The sequence below is a fragment of the Myripristis murdjan genome, chromosome 5 (genome assembly GCF_902150065.1).
Source record: "Myripristis murdjan chromosome 5, fMyrMur1.1, whole genome shotgun sequence".
Taxonomy (NCBI): domain Eukaryota; kingdom Metazoa; phylum Chordata; class Actinopteri; order Holocentriformes; family Holocentridae; genus Myripristis; species Myripristis murdjan.
In genome coordinates, this window is record NC_043984.1 from 19,821,672 (window position 1) to 19,844,355 (window position 22,684).

The following is a 22,684-nucleotide window of genomic DNA, read 5'->3' on the forward strand; positions in this document are numbered from 1 at the left end:
TGCTGCTGTTATTTGCATGATAAATGGACTGACCTCATACATCAAAAGTCTGTTTTGTACAATAAAAGATGAATGTGATGTTCAGACATAAGCCGTACTTGTTGCTGCATGCGGCTCAAAGTGAGGCTAAACCTGGCCGAACAGCACACTGAATTATATTGAACACAGGCAGAAAGCTGAAATTGAAGCATCCCCAACCACCAGAGGCTGCACAAGACAATCAAACTATAATGTGTGGTCTTTCCTCTTACATCCCCTTGCACAACACTTAAAAATTGAAAATCAAGTCACAGCTATGAGAGGAATTACGTCAGATGTAATTGATCACAGACAGATACATCAGAGCACAGCCACTGCCTGCGATGAGTTCCTCGATACTTAACTTTATTAACTTGGTCACACACTCTGGGCCTGTCCCACCTGGCCCATCGTAAAAAAAAAAAACAAAAAAAAAAAACAAAAAAAACTGAAAGGATGTTTGAAAAAAGTAAGAAACACAAACCTATTCAAACAATCAAAATGCGCCACAGTTATTTCTTTCGGTGCTCTACTGTTACTGGGGCTACAAACGTTGTCAGTAACAGATTGTTTTGCTCATTGAAAAAACATTATGTGGCTGTACCTTTGACCCCATTTTGTTTGTGCAATAATTGTGTTTTCATGTTGAGTCAATAAAGGGGAGGAAGGTGAGCACTGCGCTCTACGGCATGAGAGAATAATGATGGATCTCCTGACAAACAGGGGACATGGCAAACATGAAAACATGTTTTTACGGGTTGGGGATATCCTGCATGCACACACACACACACACACACACACACACACACACACGCACAGAGTTAGTTTTGAGGAGGGTCAGTGGGTCAGTGTTGATGCTTTGGCTGTAAGTACAACTGGTAGCTCAGGTGATTAGAATGACATCGCATTCGTGTTACCTGCTGTACTTCAATGAAATGACTGTGTCGCTCCTCAGCACCACGTGAGAAAGATACATTCACTGAGAGTTTAAAACCTCATCAATAAAATCTTTTACTCATGTGGATCAGGATGTGATACATCCAGGTTAGACATACATACATTTACGCAATCATGATATTTTGAAATTGTACAGTTAAAAAAAAAGTCAGTATATTTTTGGTGTTAATTACAAAAAAGGTGTATCATGTACAGTAGTGAGATCCATGAGCTCAGGCGTGTTCATTTTACACAGCGAGGTCCATCTCTGGCTCCCTGTCTCCTGTTTGCATCAGGCTAGGAAAGAGTGCTTCTCCTCCTCTCCTGCTCTGAGGTAAAACAATGAGACTGTGGCTTAAAAAAGGAACTCCATCTTGATATACTCCTTCCTGTGACTGTTTTCAAGTCTTTCAGCAAAACTGGAGCAGGGAGGGTGCCGTTACCAAACTTAAAAACAGTTTCCGTCCCATTCCTTGTGTCCTTTTACAAGCATTATTTTCACTTCGTGCATTTTTTTTTTCAAAGAATTGGGATCCATCATAAGCCATATCTCTATTGAATTTGGCTTTAGTGAATAATGCGAAAAATTTAAAATTGAGTCAACTATCCGCAAACAAAGTGCGAATTTTTATTTTCTGCTCTTGCTTTTCCAAGGAATCAAGTGTGTCAGTGTAAAGGCATTTTTAGCTCTGATTATGTAGCTCTTGCTGTAAGTGAATGATCATTTTCACTTGGACAGAGAAATTTTGTTCTGCTTGGAAAGTATTGTTGACTTGTGCTGTCTTTGGCTGTAAACTGTAAAGCCGGGAATCAATAGGGTGCAGGAACAAACTCCTGTGTCATGGCTGTCTAATTATAGTTTCATGTGACATCATAGCAAAGAAGAAAACACAGCTGGAGGTTGTTTTTGTTCTTCTGTGAGAACTGTGTGACAAGTGTACAATGGAAAGATGTAAATATCACGCTTATGATGTGCAGACGAAAATGTTTTGTTTGTGTTTGTTAATCTATCTATCTATCTATCTATCTATCTATCTATAAATCATTCATTGCATGCTTTCATCTCTTTCTAGGTTTTTTTCTCAGTCAAACCTCAGTGATTTTGCAAAGATCACCTTTAAGTTGTGTGCAAAAGGTTTAAGGCATTCTCACACCAAACTACTGGGACACACAATGCAGTATAAGAGAGTTATTTCCTTTAGAAGGAACCAATACTAGCAGGTAGTTTTAACTGAGCTCTGTGAACAATGAACAATAGGAATACAGTTGTTTGTGCTGAAAGGGATTATTTTAGCCAAAGCAGGAGACAACAGTGTCTGTGTCATGGTTTAACACTGGTCTGCGATGGTTCATGCTGTCTTTAACATATTATGGGTGCAGTTTATGTGTATAAAAACATCAGGAAACAAAACTAGACTTGATCTGTTATTCTTTTCGCTTTTTAAAAGGGTTTTGCTCATGAAAAGAAGGTAGATTAGGAGAAGACAAGTCGAAGGATTTTCAGACTAGAGCCCAATTTAGAAGGGATTGCTAATGTTTTGTGCGCCGAGCATCAGTGAGATCATCTTCACTGAGCATTTCATACACTCACTGTAATAGTATAACGTACATTAAAAACCCCAATGGAGATTTACACATTGAGCAAATTACTCATTGTTGATTTAAGAGGCGGCTATTAATTGAAACTGAACAATTCCTCTGTCTGGATCTTGTCATGGGAACTAATAAGTGTAATGACCATATTTATGTGAGCGCCGATCACGTATCCCCATAAACCCACACTGGATTAACCTGAACTGACCTCCTGTCATGAGTGTTATGTGTGTCTTCAGTAATGGGAGTGTGTGTTTGTGTATCTGCCGCGGACAGGACAGGTTTAAAACGTTCAGGTGATGGAAATCCATTTAACAGCAGGATGCAGAATCACAGCAGCTCAATAAACACTTGAGGATTCATCCGTCTCAACCTACTGTCCTGGTAGAAAGGTGAGACTGATCTCAGCGTATTCATGGAGCAAGTTTTTCACCCACGACAGGATAATGAATATAAATTTGTTCGGCAAAGTCACTTGTTTTCTAAACACAACAAACCATGTGTTTAAGTAAATTAATTTATCTGACTTTATTTCATTTAACATTTATCTCATGTTTTTTTTCCTTTGTTTATGTTATATATATTTGCTGAGAGTTCTTATTGTATGTGTGTGTGTGTATATATATAGATAGATAGATAGATAGATAGATAGATAGATAGATAGATAGATAGATAGATAGATAGATTTTTTTTTTTTTTTTGTAGTGATTTGATATTGTAAGGAAGGGGCAGGACCAGATAAGCCTTTTTCTTCCCTCTGCCTCTTCTAGGACGTATCAGGTGTGTTTTCTACCTGTTGACTGTTTGATGTATCGTTTAGTGAGATATTTTTTGTATCCTACATTTGGTGACCCATTTGATGGATCTGTTTGAGAAAAATGAAGATCAAATCAAATTTAGCAGGATGATCCTACTGTTGCACGCACCAGTTTAACTGAATTAATGGTGCCTTGGTGAGGTTGATGTGAAAGTAAATATTCTTTTGAAGGGGTATTATATTTGCTATAAAAATATATTTGTGCGATATTAAAAAAAAAAAAAAAAAAAAAAAAAAAAACTCTTAAAATATACTGGTTAAAATATACTAATTAATGCCACTGCTGGAATGAAACTACATACATATTGCTGATGCTGTTGTGGTTGTTGGTTTGTTTGCTTGTTTTTGAAGCTGCTGTTTGCTTTTGTTCAATTAGGTTTGGCAAACTGACGTTCAAGTTGCATTAATGAAGAAGAGGAAAGCAGAGGGCCAGAGAGGTCTACATGTCCTCTGATTTTTAGCAGCTGCATTTATCTCACACTGAGAGACACAGAGATGCAAGAAGCGCCTTAACAGCCCCTGGAATCTAACAATCAATACGGGCCATGTGATGGTGGAGGCAGGAAGAGTGACATGTTGCTCCTTCACTCTTTTTACAGCATCTAATTTAGGCGCAGTCACTGACTGTCACATATCACTATGAAACCCACATCATTAACCTGACGTGGCAACACTGAGCACATGTTAAACTCTGATTTATTATTCAGCTGCCGCCTCATGATCTCTGGTACAAACCTGCTGCAGGTCAGGAGCTTAACGTAATTTGTTTAATTGCTTAAATAAGGTGTGAAACTACAATAATCTCTGTGGGCTCTAAGTGAGCTGTACATCACATTTATGGTTCTGTCATCAAGATCTGCAGCTAGAGGAGGCTGCATTTACACCCTCTGTATCTCATGCTGTCTTCACCTGTTGGCATCACCGACATCTGATTCAGTGTAATGAGAATCTTTAATACAGTTTAATGATAAATGATAAACAGTAATGATAAATGACACAAGCGGGCCACTCCCTCAGGGACACGACGATGACAAATCCAGCCCGCTCACTAACTAGGCTAGCAGAGCAGTGAGTGTTGATTAACTTTAGCTGCCATGACGCTGACCGAGGACAACAAAAACAACAACATCTGGAACCTCAAGGAGACTATAAGGGTGCTCCCCGTTCTGTAGTAATGGTGGCTTTATTGAGCCCCAAACCCCTCCCAACAAAAAAAGTACTCAAAATTTCACAATCCACAATTTATACATGAAAAAATCACAGAAAATGTTTTTTTTTTTTTTTTTTTTTTTTTTTTTTTAATGTATTTTGTATGTATCATTCATTTGGATATATTTCTTGTCATAGGACATAGGAGGAAATAGTATTTGCAGTCCAGCATAGATTTTGAATGCATGCCATCTATACACAGATGTTATTTTGTCTAATGTTTTGTAGTGTACAGCATGAGAAATGTACCATCTTGGCTTTAATCTTAAAAGAAAAAAAATGTAGAAAGAGATGCACACACTGAGTGATCTAAGGCATTAAAAGAGCTGGGTATCAACGATTCTACCAAACCAGAGCAGGGAATTACCTTAGCAAACATACATAACCATCAAACAGCCACAGAGTTGGGAAGTGTAGTGTAAAGAGGAATTGGCAAACACTTATAATGTAGAAAGTGTATTTGTTATGTCCCTTGACAGCAGGCAGAGAGCATTCTGGGTGGTTTTTCAGCGCAGATAGGGCCAGGGAGAGAGTGCGAGTGGACTGCCAATGACTCCACACTCCCTTTCCTCCATTTTTCTGTCCTTTTCTCCCCTTTCACACAGGCAGAATTTATGAGGCCATTACGAGTGTGCATGCAGTGTCAACAGCGCTCAGCACTTGGCTAATATCTTTATCCGCTGCCGTGAGGAGCGGGACCTGTCAGACGACACATAGACTGCCCAGGAGACAAATGGCCCCCCCAGCTCACAGTTCAACTGAACACACACACATACAAACACCACTCGGGCCATTTAATATGTCTCAGCATTTTAAACACATTAATTGGCTTTTTTAAGATAGCCAACTCCTTAAATAATGAATGTAACTTAGGCTAAAATTGAAACCTGATTTTAAAAAAATGCCATTAGGATTAAAATCAATGCAGTAAAGCACCAAGGTACAAAAATACCTTGGCATGGAATGAAGTGCACATAAACAATATGTGTTTAACAGAGAGCGAAGGTGTTATTTACAACATAAATTCAGCAGCCCCGTGTTGTGAGTTATACCGGAGCCAAATGCAGTCATTAGAGAATCCACAGGGTCTTTGTCCCTCTTTCTCTGATCCATCTGCTACTGGGGAAACTCTGCAGCAGGCCTGCCATCACAGCACACTGCTACCAGTCTGTTTTACATGTGGCTGTTTGACACAACACAGCAGGAGCAGCATTATGACCCGGTGGCAAGAGGGGCTCAATAGCTGTGGCAGCATTAGCTCTCATTACACACACTATCTCATTACAGCTCACCGTGGGGTGATGTTGAGAAGGGGACCTGGGCCTCCATCTGAAGCACATCAACTCACAATGTGGAGGTGGCAATGCACACCAGTGGAAGATGCTACTCACTGATGGACCATTAAAGAGTTTCTACAACAGCAAAACGGTCCTTTCATTGAGCAGAGTGGGATGCGAGGGCAATAATGCATTTTAATTGTTTGCCCTATATGGTCACGGCTCTGGTTTGAATGCATATGGCCATAAAACTGTCTGTTTCTCTCCATCAGGAGGACAGGCACAGAAAAATATCTACCACAATAAGAAAGGATTTGTAACCACTGTAAAATGAATATACCGGAGACAGAGCTGCATTTCCTCACTAAATGTGAGAAATATAAACACATAAGAAAGACATTCAGTATTTCTGTAAATCTGAAGCTTCTACAGTCTTCCCTGATGAACTTTGTGAAGTTCTCAGATACGTACAAAATGCCCTTTCAGCTCAGAGAGAGCAGAGCCTGCTGCAGGCTGACAGCTCAGTTTGTAACGGCCTGTCACAATATGAGAGACAGAACATCCACTCACACACCTCACAATGTTTCATTTCACTCTCAACCAGACATTCACTGAACCTTGATCCAACTCCAATGTTTAAAATGAATTCTACTGTACATCTGTTCGGTATTGTGTCTAAAACACTTTACCATATACTTTATTTTACACAGTCTTTGCAATATGAAACGGTAAATAATACATGACTTTAATTATTACCTAATCCTGACAAGCATAACTGGGAATATGCTGTAATCCAATGGATCGTATGAATTGTATGTAGCAAAATGCAGTGTTGATGCTTTGGCAACACTGCTCCAAGAATTTCCTTGTCAATAAAGCGTACTGAAATTGTGAATATGAAATAGCGGTTTTAGTAGAAGCAGTAGTTGTGGTAGTTGTGGTTGTAGCAGTTTCGTGTGCAGCAACGTAAAGAGCTTTATACATCTGTACTGCTGACTTCTCCATGAGAACAGGCTCTGAAACCCTGCACTGATCGCCACTCCTGTCTCAATTCCCCTCACTCTTGTCATTTTGCTAATAATAAACTAACATGTCCAGTACTCTGTACCAGAGAAAAAGTGTACAGCACAAAGACGACGCATCTCAAAGTTTATCTTGTCAAGTTTCTTTTGTCATATTAAAAAAAAAAAAAAAAAAAAGAAAGAAAGAAATTAGACCAAAGCTGTCCCGCCTCAGAGATACGGCATATTTAATTTAGATGAATAAATCTGCTTACATATCAGAAAGGAAATGTAATAATCTTTAATGAATGTTGCATTTGCCTCACCTCTCTGCGTTGCTCTTGCCGGACCTTTCAGAAAGACCCCCTATTGTTTTACGACTCCACTGAAGAGCTCATCTTGAAGTTAGATTATTAGCCATCTATGCAGTTTACTTGTGTTACTTTGTACTAGTTTGTTTGTCTCTATGTAGGCTTGTTTCAACTTTTATGAGACTTTTAAAAAAAATGTTTCTGTGTTACAACTGCCGGTTTTAAAAGGTAAATAAATCAAACCCTCATAAAAAAAATAATTTGATCAGGACTTAAAATTCTGTAAGTTTTCCCTGTGATTCCTATCCTGAAAATATGCTTATTAACAATTGATTCTGCACTTCTCTGACTATTTTTTAGATATAAATCACCTCAATGAGCTGCAGGTGAAACTCACTCACTGACTCATGGGATCAGAGTTAGCTAAAACACAGATAAAATTGGGACAAGTTGACTACATGCACCAGTGTTCAGGTGTCCTGTCACTTATCTGTTAGTTAGTTATTTATGCGTCTGCTCATTTCACTGCCAACATTTTAACTGTGACTTGCATCACACTATCGCAAGTTCCACATGAACTCTGTGCTTCACTCATTTCCCTCCAGACACGAGCATCACCATGCAGTCTCCCTGCCTTCACTCACCACAGAGGCTGCATTTTATTTGGCTGTTTCAGATTCAGAACATGGGTTCAAATACAGAGTGGTGCTTCACCTCTATCACAGTATGCGTCCTTGTTAATTTCTTACATACAGCCCATCCACTGCTTTGTTTTGCTTGCATCATCCCACAGGTTTTCCCCTCAACCTGCTTTAACCCTGAGGGCTATTTTATGATGCCGCGTCTCAATGACCCAGCTGGGGACTGAGCTCACAAACAGGGGGCAGAAGCTGTAAGTACAACTTCACTGAGCTGGATGAAGTTTTGATATTAGACGGATTTGGCAACAAAACAAATGCTTCATTTGTACAGAGCACAGAAGAGTGTTTAACACAGTTTGATTTTTTTTTTTTTTTAATTTGTAATCTTCTTAAAATTACCATCAACAAAGTCTGCTGGCTCTGTTTAGAACCAGGTTGCTAAGAATCTATCAGTAAAATTCAGATAATCATATTGGACCAACAAAGAAATTCGCAAAACTTGTCCAGAGTAATGAGAGCAAAAAGTAAGTTTTCAGTGAATTAGAGTTTAAATATTCAAACCTAATTTTAGGTTTTATTTTTTTATTTTTTAGGTGCTATTGAAATAAAGGAGAAAATGAGAGCATGTCAACAGTCCTATTTTAAAACATATTCCAACATTGAGCTCCACTGTGGAGCTCACCACATGTAAGTCTTGTAAAACCATCAGTAGAGCCTCATGTTACTGACTTCAGCAACACACTCAGCATCCATCTCACCATCCTGTTAAAAGATGTGCTGCTTCCATTCTGCTTACATACAGCATATCAAGAGAGCAAGACAACTGAAAAGAAGAATCCATGTAATGTAAATGAAGCATCAATAATTTAATTTTACTGAAAATTTCTGAAGGCAAGACTGTCTCTGAGTTTCATTGTGGGCTCTCAGGTGTACCATGACACCTTAAGTAGATGTTCAAAGCTTTACTATGCCGATACAGTATTTCAGACAGCCTGACTTGTGTCTCAATTCACATTTCTAACATCAAATCCCAGGGGGGCAAAAACCTTCACTCTCAGCTTGGTGCACACAATTATCGAGTTTCAACACTCTTCTAACAGTGCACTAATAACAATTTCTGCTAAGCTCACCATCTCATTGCTGCTGCTACTGTCCCAGTCTGGTGACTTTTTAAATTTGTGCTGGAAGGGCCATTAGTAAGACAAAGCGGGTAAAGATGAGGATCGATACAAGACAAAATCCAGGGCAGCTCCACAATGTCCTCTACGACGTGGCCCCAACTGCTCCTGGTGGATCTGAAGCCCTCCGGAGCCGTTCTGCTCTCTCTGATCCCTCACTGAAGGGATTTATTCTGCCTTGTCATGTAAGCACTTTCATCTCACCAGAACAAGGGGGAAAACCATTCAGCATTGCTTGTTTGCCTGCCATGCCAGTAAAAGTGTATTCACAAGGGACAAGCCCTGCCCCGCTCTCCCAGGATCGGGACCTTGCAGTGCCATAAAGACAACATTGACTGCCTGCTGGTGCTCTAGAGGACATAAGAAGGAATTACTAAAGAATAACCATAACCCTGATCGTAAAGGCTCCATTAGCTTCTGTGCTACACTCTGACAGGACTGGCTTTACAGCTGCACAGCTGTGAAGAGCATCGAGCATCTAGAGTGCTGTGACACCTACAGTGTGTGTGTGTGTGTGTGTCTGTGTTTTCTGTGTGATAGTACATGTCTGAAGGGTGCATGGGTGGCTGCTTGTTAGCTAATGTGCTTTACAGAATAAAATATTAGAAACAAGAAAGCCCTCCACCAACACTATGCAATTGAGGAGATATCCCAGTTCCACATGTTGGATATTTACCAAGAGTTAATCACGCTGACCGCCACACACCCTTTTGGCCAGTTGGTGTAAAAAGCCAATCAGTTCTTCCTTGGCCGTTAATCAATGTTTCTACCAATTTTCTTGATCCTTTGTGAATCCGTTTGGTAATTACATGCATTTTTATGTGAAGCCACGCCCTCTGCCATGCCCTACTTGGACCAATTGTTGTGAAAGGTTAGTCAGCTCTTCCTGGGCCCTTGACCAACCTTTCCACAAAGTTTCATACAAATCCATTCATAACATTTCATCATATCCTGCCAACAAACAAACAAACAAACAGAATGGGGTGAAAACATAACCCCCGTCGAGCTCTGTTAGCAGAGGAAAAAAAAAAATACCATGTTTCTCATAATGAAAGGCATTTATTTTCTATTATGAAAACACTCTATGTTGCTTCTTTCCTCGGCCACAGAAGAATTAAACTGCCTAAACCAAATGCAGGAATCATTTCTCATGCCGGCTGGTCCCTACGAGGAGGGCAGGGCTGTCAGTGGGCCACGCCTTCCTGTCCCTGAAAACTGATGGCAGTCATCACACCGGCTGAGACGATGCACATTTTTTTCCAGGTGCTATTCGATCACGGCCTGGTGGATGTACACAAAACATGCAGCCATCGCTGCATGTTGCTCTTCACAGCCAGGCAGACTGCTGGTCTGCTGCTCCAGATGTCGGAGAATCCAGGGCAGTGCCTTTAACTGGTGTGTGTGTGTGTGTGTGTGTGTGTTGTGCCTCTGCCTGAACAGGGGCTGGTCATGGCTGTAATTAATCTTGTACCCATTCGTGTCACTTCATTTTGTATACTGAGGAGGATTCATGACAGACTCTTAAATGTATCTGTCTATCTATCTATATGTGATTGTGAAAACTGTGATCAGTAAAATAATCTAAATTACTCAGACTCAATAAAGTAATCTGATTTTACTGACTTTAAATTAAGGAAAATGGAAAAGGAAATTTTATTTCCGGCTAATTTCCTGTGCAATATTTAACAGACGCCTCTATTTACCTTCTATTCTGTGATTCTTTAACTGTAGTTAGAATGCAGTAACTGAACACAGTGTCTTTGTAATTTTTTTAATCAATACACAGGATATGATGTAACATTACTATCCCATGAGACATAATCCAAGGTGTACCCAGTCGCCTGTCTGTAGCTGGCAGGTCCAGTGGACGACTCACCCCAGTCTGTCGTCAGGAGGAAGGAACGAGCGTCTGGTGATGTCATCCTTAGATTTGGTGATTTGCTTAAGGAGGCTGGCCTTGCTGAAACTGTACCCATTTCATGCACTCCCAGCAGTTCCCCAACATAAATCTGTTGACACACACAAAACACGGCAGGGTGTGAGGTTGAGGGTGAAAGGACATGAACAACAAGAAGTCACTTTGTCACTATGCATGTTAGTGTTTTGGTTCCCGGGAAACAGCTGATGATACCTTAGGAAGAAAACAAAGGCCCTGAGCATAAACGAATCCAGGCCACTCTGCTCCGGTCTCTGTGTGCTCTTATTAGGGTTGAATTATTCAGTTGTAACCCTCATTAAATTCGGCTTTTCTTTACTGTTATGAGTATTGAGCCCTCTGCTGCATTATGTATGCATATATGTGCATATTTAAATCCCCTGTATGACCATCACTCCATGAGGTCCTGTCACTGCACCAGCATCACCTAACCTCCCATGCAGCAAATTCACTCAGGCAACAAACTGAGATAAAACAGATTGAATTAACGTGTGCTCAGTATTTCACACACAAACTGACACACACAAATGCTTGCAGCACACACACACATTCACACACACACACACACACACACACACACACATTCACACACACACACACACAAGGGGACAGAGCAGTGGCTGTCTGAGTGTCTATTTCCCACTCTGCTCAGGCAGACTCGAGGCCACAGAAACAAAGAGGGGAAAAAACACAGTGGTTAAGGTCACATGGGGGTCAGCAATCCACCAAACCAGGAAGAGACCCACCTCTTCATACAGAAGATCCACAAAACACACAAAGTGCTAAATTACTTATTCTCCTGCTTGAGAGAGGAAATGGGTGAGCCCAAACCAGGCCAAGTATCTGGTTATTGGTGTGGCGGGGTAATTTGTTCTTTGATCTGCGGTCAAGTTCCAGTTAAGAGTTGGCTCTTAACACTGAGAGCGCTGGCTAACCATGAGACCCTCCTGAATGGCTCCCCTCTGTGTCCTAGCAGAAATGTTCCCGGTCCCACGTGGTTCCTTTAGACCAGGACAGGAGGCGGAAGACTGAGTCAGACGGTTGGCTGCGTCTATGTCATATTTCACCAGAGGGAACAGCTCCCGACAGCTCTGACAGAAACAAAGACAGCAGATTAGGTCATCAGGTCTAATCCAGCTTTGTCATCCATTAAGTCCAACATGATGAATGTTGGACTTAATGAAACTGAAAATGAAACATGATGAAAGTAAGCAAAGTGCAAGTTTTCCATGTATCCTCTTGCTTCCCCATTCCTCTCGCTGGCCAGGCATACTGTAGTGATGTGCACTGAATTTGCAAGAGTGAGGGGAGAGCAAAAGAGTCAAAGGAGTCATTAAATCAGACTCTGTGGTTACAAACACCATCCTTCTTCAAAATAAAGAGTGCCCTTTTAAATGACAAACAACAGCATCATGTTCGTATAATCATTCAAGAAGGTGGAGGACTTGTGGTTTTGAGACTGGCCACACAGCCTGAGGGGAATGCATTCCTATTTAACATGGATTACCCCAACAACATGATGTGAAATGAGAAATGTAATGACTCGATGCTGCTTTTATCATGAATCGTACTGCAGAGCATGTCAGAAAGCTGTGAAATGAAATTCATCTTTTAGCTGGACTTGGAAACTAAAACTGTTTTCATGTGAGATACTTCCAACAACTCCTTTGAGCAGTGACTGGACAAGGCAGAGACCTGTTTATTATGCTTTGCAAACACTTTCTCCTCATCATGGGAGTGTGATGGTGGGCATGTGGAGGAGGTGATGTAGACCACCAGCACATGTCTATGTGGCATCCAGGGAGCAGTGACGCAGCGGTCCAGTCCAAGGTCAGACTGGACGGGCAGGCAGGAGAGGCAGGGGTATTTCTGGCCCCCCTTAAGTTTGGATAAGGAGCAGCCTCAGCTGCACGGGGCAGGAAGGGGCCTCACTTGGAGACAGGGACAAAGAGGACCAGACAGCAAACCTGCAGAGTCCCGCAGGAAAAAGAGATGGACGAAAGAAACACAAGCATACAGCAGGTGTGTGTGAGTGTGTGTGACTTACTGTTGTTTGATAGCAGCTCGGTTTGTAAACTGGTAAACTGCGGCTGACGGATTCAGGATCTTTGCTCCTCAGAAATGGAAAAGGCTGGACTTTGGCAGGTGGGTTCTCTCCAGTTGCTCTTTCTACTTTGAACATTTCACTGCAAGCTGCGTTTGAATGGTTTAGATTGAGGGCCTGAGTGTTGGCAATCATCACTGAGCCTTGAGTGGTTGAAGACAGAAAGAAATTAAACCTCAACCAAAAAAGTTAACATTCATGAACAAATGCAGGTTCTGTGTCAATTATTTAAGCCTATGCATGTACATAACACTTTAGTGCCTGTTCTACACATCAAATTTTGGAAAAATGTGAGGAAGGTGATATTATTGATGATGTTTCCTAGAGAACGTTCTCCTTCTTCTTACCTCATGTTTCAATAGTGTGTGCACATTTTGGGGTACAATGGGTACATCTATGAAAAAGTCAAAATGTAATAGTACGCAAAAAAGGGAAAGGACTACAGGAATATGATTTAAAAAGCATGAGTAAATGAACAACATAACACTCAATTAAATTTGTATATTGCTGGCAGTGTTTTGCTGTAAGCCCATGGGATTTACAGTAAGCATTATCCTTTATAGTAATCAATAACAGTCAGCAGTAAATCATTATGTAGACAAAAATAAAGGATGACGGAGGTAAAAAAAAAAAAAAAAGAGAGAAACCATGGGGAAGAACAGTAAATATATCTTGAATGAGTTTAGATGGAATTTGGCTTGTTTGTGCAATAGTCTTTTAATATTAGACCATTTTGTGTATTGTGTGTGTTCCTGATTCGTTTAATACAAGTATTAATATTCATCTTCCAACTGTCCACGTGAATACAAAATGAAAAAAGTGGACCTGCAGTAATAGCCCTGTAATTAAAAGCTGCCAATCACTATTCCAAATGAAAGTCAAAGTAGCACTTATGCTTCACATTTGTGGGTAAAATTGATTTTAAAACAATTTAAGTCAGCGGCACCTTTTTCTGCTTCTTGGGGATGTTTTAAAGACGTTGCTTTTGCTTTTAATGAATGGAAACTGCTAGATTTGTGAGTCTTGTATTTCAGTTTTAGCTGGGTCACCAATTAGGCTAAAAATCATTTCAATCAGAGTTCATTAAACTACAAGAATGGAAAAGGTATTTCTTGCCACATGTGCCTTTCTAAAACAGAGTAAAAAAAACTTTCTAGCAGAACATTGAAATGTGCAAAAACAGGTGGCTGATGACAGTCAGAGTTATACATTCATTCACCTAAAGAAAATATAACGAATGCAGAAATGTCACTTCTTATTCATTCCTATCAAAGATTATAACACTACTACATCTGGTGCTTTTGGGTTAAAAGCCCACTCCTTTGTCATGCATCCATCTGGATCATAAAGCTTACACCCTGAGCTTTCCACAACCAAGGAAAACCATCTTGACCCTACAGAAACCACACACACCTACACACACAAAGGAGCACAGACACAGACACACACCTTGTGCATGTGCAATCTACACACGTTGATTCGCTGCTTAGAAATTGGGATTCTGTGGTGTCTGACCTTAGCTGGCCTCTCTTGAATGATACACAAAGCTGCATCCATTTGGCATGAATGTGGCCAGGATCTCAGAAATGTCCTCTGAGAAGATGTTGGTGTACACGCCCCCTGACACACTGCCACTACACCAGAGGGAGAGCTGAGACATGAGAGTCAAGGAGAACAACAGAAGGTGAAGCTCCCAGAGTTCATGGAGACACAAAGAGCCGCGGTCCAGTCTTTGAAAGGTTAAACTAAGTTAGTTAGTACATAACAGCATTAGACCTGCAGGGAGAGGTACAAGCACACCTGGGCAGGATACTAAAGGAAGGTTGTCCCATCAGGATGTGCATAGTGCAGTTTTGAAAAGACTACAGAGCTCAGTGCTGGGGCTGACTGGAGAGAGAGAGCCACCTGCATGGGAACGGGGATTAGGACATGTTTAGTGCTCTTAGTGTCATTGCAGTGACTCTGCACTACAACACGACCCACAGACAGGATGGATGACACAGAAATGACACAGAACGTGTCACTGACCAGCTGACAATGACACAACTACAGAACAGGATGGATGAGCAGACGTGACTACTTTTATTAAGCCTGGCCTTCTCCTTCTCCTGGCCTCTCTGGGGGAACAGAATGGCCAATATTCACACATATGAACAAACAAACCAACGAACCAACTAAAACACGTATCTCAAATAATATCAGTGATTGAAATGAACACAAGACAGGGCACTTTTGAAAAGTGATTACTGGGTGCAGGAGAGTGAAGCGATCAGAGGTAATGGGTGGGAGTTGCGAGGAATTAATATTTAATGTTTTTAGCCTTTCTCACTTTTTTCCCTATTTGCTGTTGCTTACAAAGCTACTTACTCAACCTAATGTGCTAATTGCTCCTACACAAGGATGCTTCAGAAAAAAGAAAAACTACGAAATGCACTTACACTTGGTCTAGGATGAGCCCCAGCATACTGTCCACCACCCAGTGGCACACCTGCAGAGTTTGGTGGGTGTCTAGGTGGGGAGCCGAGGAGCTGAGCTCTGTGCCACAGCAGAACAGGAAGAGACAGCTGACCACATGAATTAAAGTCGCCAACAATCACAAAAAGCATCCATGCATACCTTGAAGCTGGACTGATGATTCACATCCTGGGTTGCTTGTGGGCATTTTTGTTAACAATGTGTTTTGTCTGGCATTATAATGATTTAGAGCCAAGAATAATTTACAACTGAATACACAGAGGTGTAAACTGAAGGGCAAAGAGGCAGCAGTGATTAACATTATTAAATGCAATCTGTCAAATATTGTTGGCATCCATATTTCTATTCATCGAATGTGGGTCAAGATATCTCAAATTAAAGACCACATCCTGCTCTTCAACCTCATTGCCGTTGAATTACAGCTGCTGCAAACAAATCAGATCAAAGTTTGATAGAAAGTATCAATCCATCTATCAATATGATAATGAATGAACATGTACAACCTCAAAACTGAATTAAATCAACATTATTTGCAGTGCAGCCCCATTTTTTAAAAACATTTTGGATGTTTCCTTTAATGAAATCACATATTTATAGTGGTGAATCAAAGAAATCAGTGACCAGTTATTAGTGAGCTTTTCCTTGAACTTCATGGTGATGATTTGAGATTTGCGCCAGCTTGCATGCATTCCCCTCCGCAGGCAGGCAGCAGCAGGCCAGTGCTGGGAAAAGCAGTCATCCAGTAATGACTGTCTGGCTGCCGCATGGTGTTTCAGGGTCTGCTTTGCTCCTTAGGCGTTGACTGGCTTTGCAGCACAAGGAGGATCTGATAGCTCTTCCCAGGACAGGTCACACAGGTTCCTGATTCCCATGGGAAGCAGGATGTGTTTCTCCTGACATTCCTGGAGGAGATTGGCTATCTGCCGCAGGAGGTCTGCAGCTTGGGAAGTGTAGCGTTTGAATGTTTTGAGGTCTATGTTCTTAAGCTAATGGCATGTCTAATGACTTTTGCCATCAGGAGACCCATCTCAATAAGTGAGATGCTGAGATTAATTAAAACAAAAGCACTTTTCCTACACAAAGATATGTTTTACACTGCGATTTTAACTGCAAATGTTCTCACACAGAAACAATACCTTATGAAGGCATTTCCCTTTGTGATACAACACACTGTTAACAATGGTATCAGCTCTAAATCAGAGGCTGAGCTCTCCTCTGATGATCTACCAAATCTATCTCAGCCACAGTGGAGCAGCTGCTGAAATTGTGGCCATGACTAATTTCAGAAATAGGTCTGCACAATACAGAGACATAACATCTTATATCAAACAATCAAAGAGTCATGCAGTCATAAAGACCTGGGGAGAGGCTTATCTGGTTAAGACAAATATGCAACAAATACAAACATTCACAACACCAGTGACAAAATGAAGAGGGGATGAGTATGTAGCCTACCACTTTCAATTATGACATCAAAAGCATACATACTGCAATAAAAACTAGAAAAAGCTCACTTTTGGGGAAAAGTCATTTTCCGCTGAAAGCTTTACAGTTATAAATTGTACTAGTAAAATTGAGTCAAATATATCCACTTAAAAATAGGCCTTAATGTAACACAAACTGAAGCATTTTGTACTCATGTAACCATCACAGCTCCAGGTATTTAGAGTATCACCACTCCTACATTGTGGACTAAATATTGCAGCGGCTCCCCACCAAACAAGATGTATTGTATTGTATTGTATTGTTTATGTTTTCTATTGTAATGTGTGTACATCAACTCTAATGTTTTTTTTACAACTGTGTATTTCCCACCCAGGGACTGCAGATGAAAATTTACTCTACAGCAAAATGTGTATTTCAGACTACTGAACAAAACCAAACTTGCCTATCTCCATTCATTGCTTGCTCCTTTAGTGAAAACTAACATACCAGGTCATTTGCAGCAGCAAACAGCCAGTCTTGCTTTTAAACAACGGACAAGCAACTCTCTTCAGATACACACCTTCACCTGCTGCCGTGACACACAAAGCAGAGGCAATAAAAAGATTGCTTTTTTTTTTTTTTTTTTTTTTTTTTACAGTTGATTCAAAATTTTACATTAATCTTAAAACACTAAGAATGCCAATGACAAATATCATCATTATTCCACTAGTTTAAATAAATTACTGCTGTGCACAACCAGTAGTCACTTGTAGAGTCCTTCTTCTAACCAGGAGTTTCAGGGGCTCCACAAAGAAAAGACACGACGCCACCTAGTGGTTTTACCCTTCTAGATTTCAGAAAGACACGGCTGCCTCAATGAAAATAAAACAAAGCATCTTCTGTGATCCTGTGCAAATGTAACTCTGAGCAGTGTTACATGCATACTCAACTGCCACTGCACAAATGCTACCTAAGCAGAGGTTTTACATGTTTAATCACTCAGAGCAGTTTCAATACTTTGCACAAACCAATGGCAGCAAAATGTGACACATCTAAAGCTCATCTAAAATTGGCTGTTTTTTAGAATAAGAAAAAGGACCAGAAAAGGTGGGGAATATAAATCATTCATCTTTAATAAATGTCCAAACTACAGAGCGAAGTTTAAATTCTTTAGTCCCCCTAAAAGAGAAATTGCACTGCTGTACAGGTGTTTTTAGACCACAAACACTCGCAGAAAACATTCAAGTGGAGTTCTTGTAGAAGGACAACATGTCATCCAGGCTCGGAGGAGGGGCCTGTGGGGGGGCTTCAGGCTGGGGCAGCTGCTGAGGCTGGGGAGGACACGGTGGGGGATAATGGGGCATGTACTGGTTGGCGTACTGTGGAGGAAACTGTGGAGGGAAAGGAGAAGGACCCGTGTACTGAAACGGAGGAGGAAACTGGGGATAAAACGGAGGAGGAGGATACTGCAGGTTGTAAGGGGCAGAAAACTGAGGGCCTGCTGCTGATGAGGGATACTGAGGCTGAGGGTCTGAGTCAGGAGCTGAACCAGGGGGGCCGCCTGTGGGAGGCTGCACAGGAGCTGGAGGCTGCTGCTGAGGAGGAGGTGAGGGATTCGCTTTAGGCGGTGGCTTGGGTTGTGGCTCTCCCTTGCTCTCAGAGATTCCTCCTGAGCTATTAGACCACTTGAAGGACATTTTCCCTTTGTTCTCCCCCTGATCGACAGTCTTTTCCTTCCTCGGTCTCTTATCCTCGGTAAAGTACGCAGATGGAGGGGCGAATTCAGAATCTCGCTCTTCCCGACGCCGACTTTTCCACTCACTGAACATAAATTCTGGAATAGGAAATGAAAAAAAAAGGTGTTAAGGAGAGGAGGGTTTTATCAAGATTTTTTTAGAGTACATATCAAAACAGAAGGCTAGTCATAATCTTGACAAGTTTTAACTGCAACATGCAAACTTATCTACGGCAGATGTGATTGTAAAACGATCTCGCCTCAGTCTTAGTGAACCAAAGTGTGAGGCCAACATTATTATTTGGGAGAAATGAGAGAACTTAATTCTGAGTCCGATCAGTTTTTTCAAGTGAAACCATGAAACAAGGCAAACCATGGTGCACAAATCGAGGTGCAAACCATAGAAAAGTGAACCATTACACCTGTAATAATCATCCCAGGATGACCTGCACCAAGTCTATCATTCCTTCAAAGTACTCACGACAGATGATGAGATTAATTTAGTGCCATCAGGTTTACCTTTGCCCCTGTCCCATTCTCTGACATGAGGAACTCCAGGCTTGGTGTCTTTCCTTTCCTGGATCTCCACCTCCACCTTCTTCAGTGTACTGACCTCTGGGTGCTCCTCTGGTGCGGGCGAGGGCCCAATCAACTCGTCCTCCTCTTCTAGGAGAAACAATTCATAACAATCCATCAGCAGCATTCATGAAAATATTGAGTTTTACAAGGAGACTCTTTAAATGAGCAGGTCAAATTCTGAAGTATCAAATATTTAACAGTTTGATGCGAGTTTTATGAGGATTCTAACCTCCAATTTCCTCCTCTTTCTGGTTTTCATCAGTGTCATCCAGCTTAGCATTCTTCATCTTCCTCTGCCTGACCTTGGCCAGCCGTGCCTGCAGGATGGCTTTCCTCTTCTCCTTCAGGGTTTCCCTCTTCCCACGCTGCTCTGTTGTCTAGAGGACAGGATGGTTTACAAAGAAAAATGAAGAAAAACAGAGGGGCAGGAAAAAGTGAAACTGGCATCAATAATCTCCTGAGATGATTCACTTTCATTGACCAAATATAAAACGTGCCGATAACACAGGGTGGTATGGATTAAGATGCTGTAGTATGACTATTGAGTCTAATAAGTTCAGAAAATTGGTAACACTTTACAATAAGAGTACAACAATTAACGTTAGTTAATGCCGTAATGGTTAATTAACCGTTAGTTAATGATTATTATGGCATTTACTAATGTTAATAATATCTACAATAACCCTTAAATAACATATAAATTAATACCTTAACATGAACAGCATTAGTACATGATTCTTAGACACATTAGTTAAGGGTTAGTTAACTGTTACTTAATGTTTTTTACCTGTTACTTAATGTTTATTACCGCATTAACTAACGTTAATTGTTGTACTCTTATTGTAAAGTCTTACCAGAAAATTAGATCCCTTTACTGAAATGCAGCCTTTAAAACCAGGAAAAGACCACACTATATCATAATATTATAATATCCAAAACCCCAGATGATACTGATATATTATACATCGACAACTGTGCACAAGTTATGTGTTGTGATGAATTGGGTGACGACACATTACAGGACAATAATGCAACACAGGAATGACACATGAGAAAAGAAAAAATATAAAAGGACCTCAGGTGTTGTACAGAAAAGATGCAATGTATAACAAACACCACATGAACACACGACACATGTTCATATGTTCAAATTTGTTTTCCAGCCCAGTGGTGGCACAGTGGGGAACAGATGATGAAGCAAGACAAATAAGGGTGAAAACAAACGAAAGTGGAATAAATGACGTGCGCACAAAACACGACTAGTAAAGCTTGAGGACGGCGTTCATATGCAGACTGGCCCGGCTCAGTCAGTGTGTCAGTGCAGTGTGATGCTCTGTGTGTTTTATATCTATCCATTCAGAAGCCGCTCACCTGGTCTCTGAGCATGTCCAGAGTTTCCCGCTGTTTCCTGCGCTGCTCTTCATCCTGAGAGAATGCAAAGTAGCCCACGCCAAGCTCCCGCGCCTCTGACAAAAACCAAGTGAGGAAAGGTTTTCAAGTGTAAATTTTACACCTGAGTCCCTCAATTCCAAATGTTTGCTGGCAGGTTTTGGACATGACATAATGCTAACCTTGGCCCCTGATATCCTCGTAATGGAGTGGCCCGACAGGCTTCTTCATCGCCTCCTCCTCCTCCCTCTCCCACTCCTGCCTCTGCAGCTCCCGACGCATGTCCTCTGACAGCAACGTCTTCTCAGCTGAGGCGCTTCTGTAGGAAATAATCATATTCAACAGAGCTGCATTCCCAACACAGACACCAAAGTCGAGTCTTCTAAGAAGCCACAACCTGCATCTTTAAACTGTTTCCATTTGTGAGATATTTACCCTTTTCCTTTCAGATTTTGGTCCAGTTTCTGAAATTCCGGCAAGTCTTTCTTCATGCATCTCCGTGATCGTCCCAAAGCATCCACATAATCCACCCTACAGAGAGGAAACACAGTAGGAGAGGAGTGCACTTATAGATTTTAAATAAGTAGTAATGCTTTAAATATTAGCATAACTACGTAATAAATCTATTTTCAGATGTATTATTTTTGTTAGAAGTACTATTAGCGGGCATAGTGGTGATAGCTGTGGTGGTTATTGCGTTGTTTCTAAAATAAAAATCAACATAATTTAATGGAAATGAACTGTGTTTCTGTACAAACAAACAATAGGCTGATGTAACCAAAATGGGATCCAAAGAAATAGACAAAATAAATGCCTGCAGTACTAATTTCAGTTTACTTATCGTTCACATATTGATCTGAGACTTTACCATTCCTCATCTGGGTTCTGAGGGGCTGGGATAGGTGATGAGGTCTCTCTTTCTTCATCTTCCCTCTCTCTCTCCCTCTCCCTCTGTGCAAATGTCTCTTTCTTTTGGTCAATAATTTTCTGAGTGAAGTCAACCAGGAACAGCCCCTCCGTCTCTTCATCTGATGCATCACAAGGCATGAAAATACCATGTCAGACAAACAAACAAACAAAACGGAAGCATCTGACAAACCCCATGCTCTTCGTAGCCAGGCTTTAACATTTTCCTTGACAGCATTCAAGACTAAACATTAATTCATACATCACCAACCGGGAAAGTCTCCTTTTGTCATCTGCTCATAGAGTTTGGCCTTTTCCTCCAACTTGCGCCTGTCAGGAAAAGACAATTTCCAGTGAAAGCGGTGAGTCGCAGGATTTGATTTGCACTGTGCTGTGATGATGAAGGTGAAGGTGAAGGTGAGGGTGAAGGTGAGAGTGCTGAACTCACCTGGCCGTGTTGAGGCTGATCTCCTCTTCGGCCAGCTGCTCCACATCTCTCTGAGCTCGAGACGACACCCCGCTGTTCTGCTTGCTCCATATGTCAGGTTTCTACCCAGGAACATGAACACAATTCTGGGTTCACAGCTGCATCACCACCATGTGAAATGTTTAATGTTTACCTCAACCCAGAATACACACCTTGTCTTTGCTCTTTAGTTTGAACGCAGCTCCAGAGTTTTCTTGTCCAAGTTTTTCCTGCTTGAACTGCTCCTGCTTCCTGTACAGCTCAGCTTTGAGGTCCACCAGCTGTGAGAAACAAGGCAATACCCAAAACATAGTTAGCAGATTTTGCTAGCAACACAGCCTGGCTTTACTCACTGTGTTTATCAAGGCAGGCAGTTTTCCTCGCTTAATAAAACATAATGCAGAGATGTAAGACGTCAGGGAAATGCTCCAGCAGCTGGATGACTGTGTAACTCACAGATGAGGCCGTCACGTCGAAAGGTTTCTTCTTTTTATCCATGTTTATTAACCCCTGAGTGCGGACAGAGTCAACATTTACTTCTTCTCCGGCAGATCATGAGCAATGACTTCTTCTTTGGTGCTTTACCCGCTGGCTGCATTACTCTTTACCGCCATCTAGTGGCTGTTATGAACACACTCCCAGCGCCCCGCATACGATCCTTTGGACTGGTTTATGGGTCTGATTTTGA

At 41.2% G+C, this 22,684-nt stretch overlaps 1 protein-coding gene across 2 annotated transcripts; it reads right to left on the reverse strand.

Moving 5' to 3' along the window:
• Positions 1–18,029: 18,029 nt before the first annotated feature.
• ccdc174 (coiled-coil domain containing 174) lies at positions 18,030–22,586 on the reverse strand. 2 transcript variants are annotated; one of them, XM_030051216.1, is made up of 11 exons: positions 22,453–22,586; positions 22,170–22,277; positions 21,979–22,079; positions 21,802–21,860; positions 21,493–21,652; positions 21,060–21,155; positions 20,807–20,943; positions 20,607–20,701; positions 19,465–19,612; positions 19,176–19,319; positions 18,030–18,755 (listed from the first exon to the last, which is right to left on the reverse strand). In XM_030051216.1, exons 1-11 carry the CDS (start codon positions 22,492–22,494, stop codon positions 18,163–18,165), a joined length of 1,683 nt encoding a protein of 560 aa, XP_029907076.1. In that variant the 5' UTR covers positions 22,495–22,586; the 3' UTR covers positions 18,030–18,162. The 2 variants fall into 2 exon arrangements, with proteins under 2 accessions (XP_029907076.1, XP_029907075.1); XM_030051215.1 differs by having other exon boundaries at positions 19,176–19,322.
• Positions 22,587–22,684: the final 98 nt, after the last annotated feature.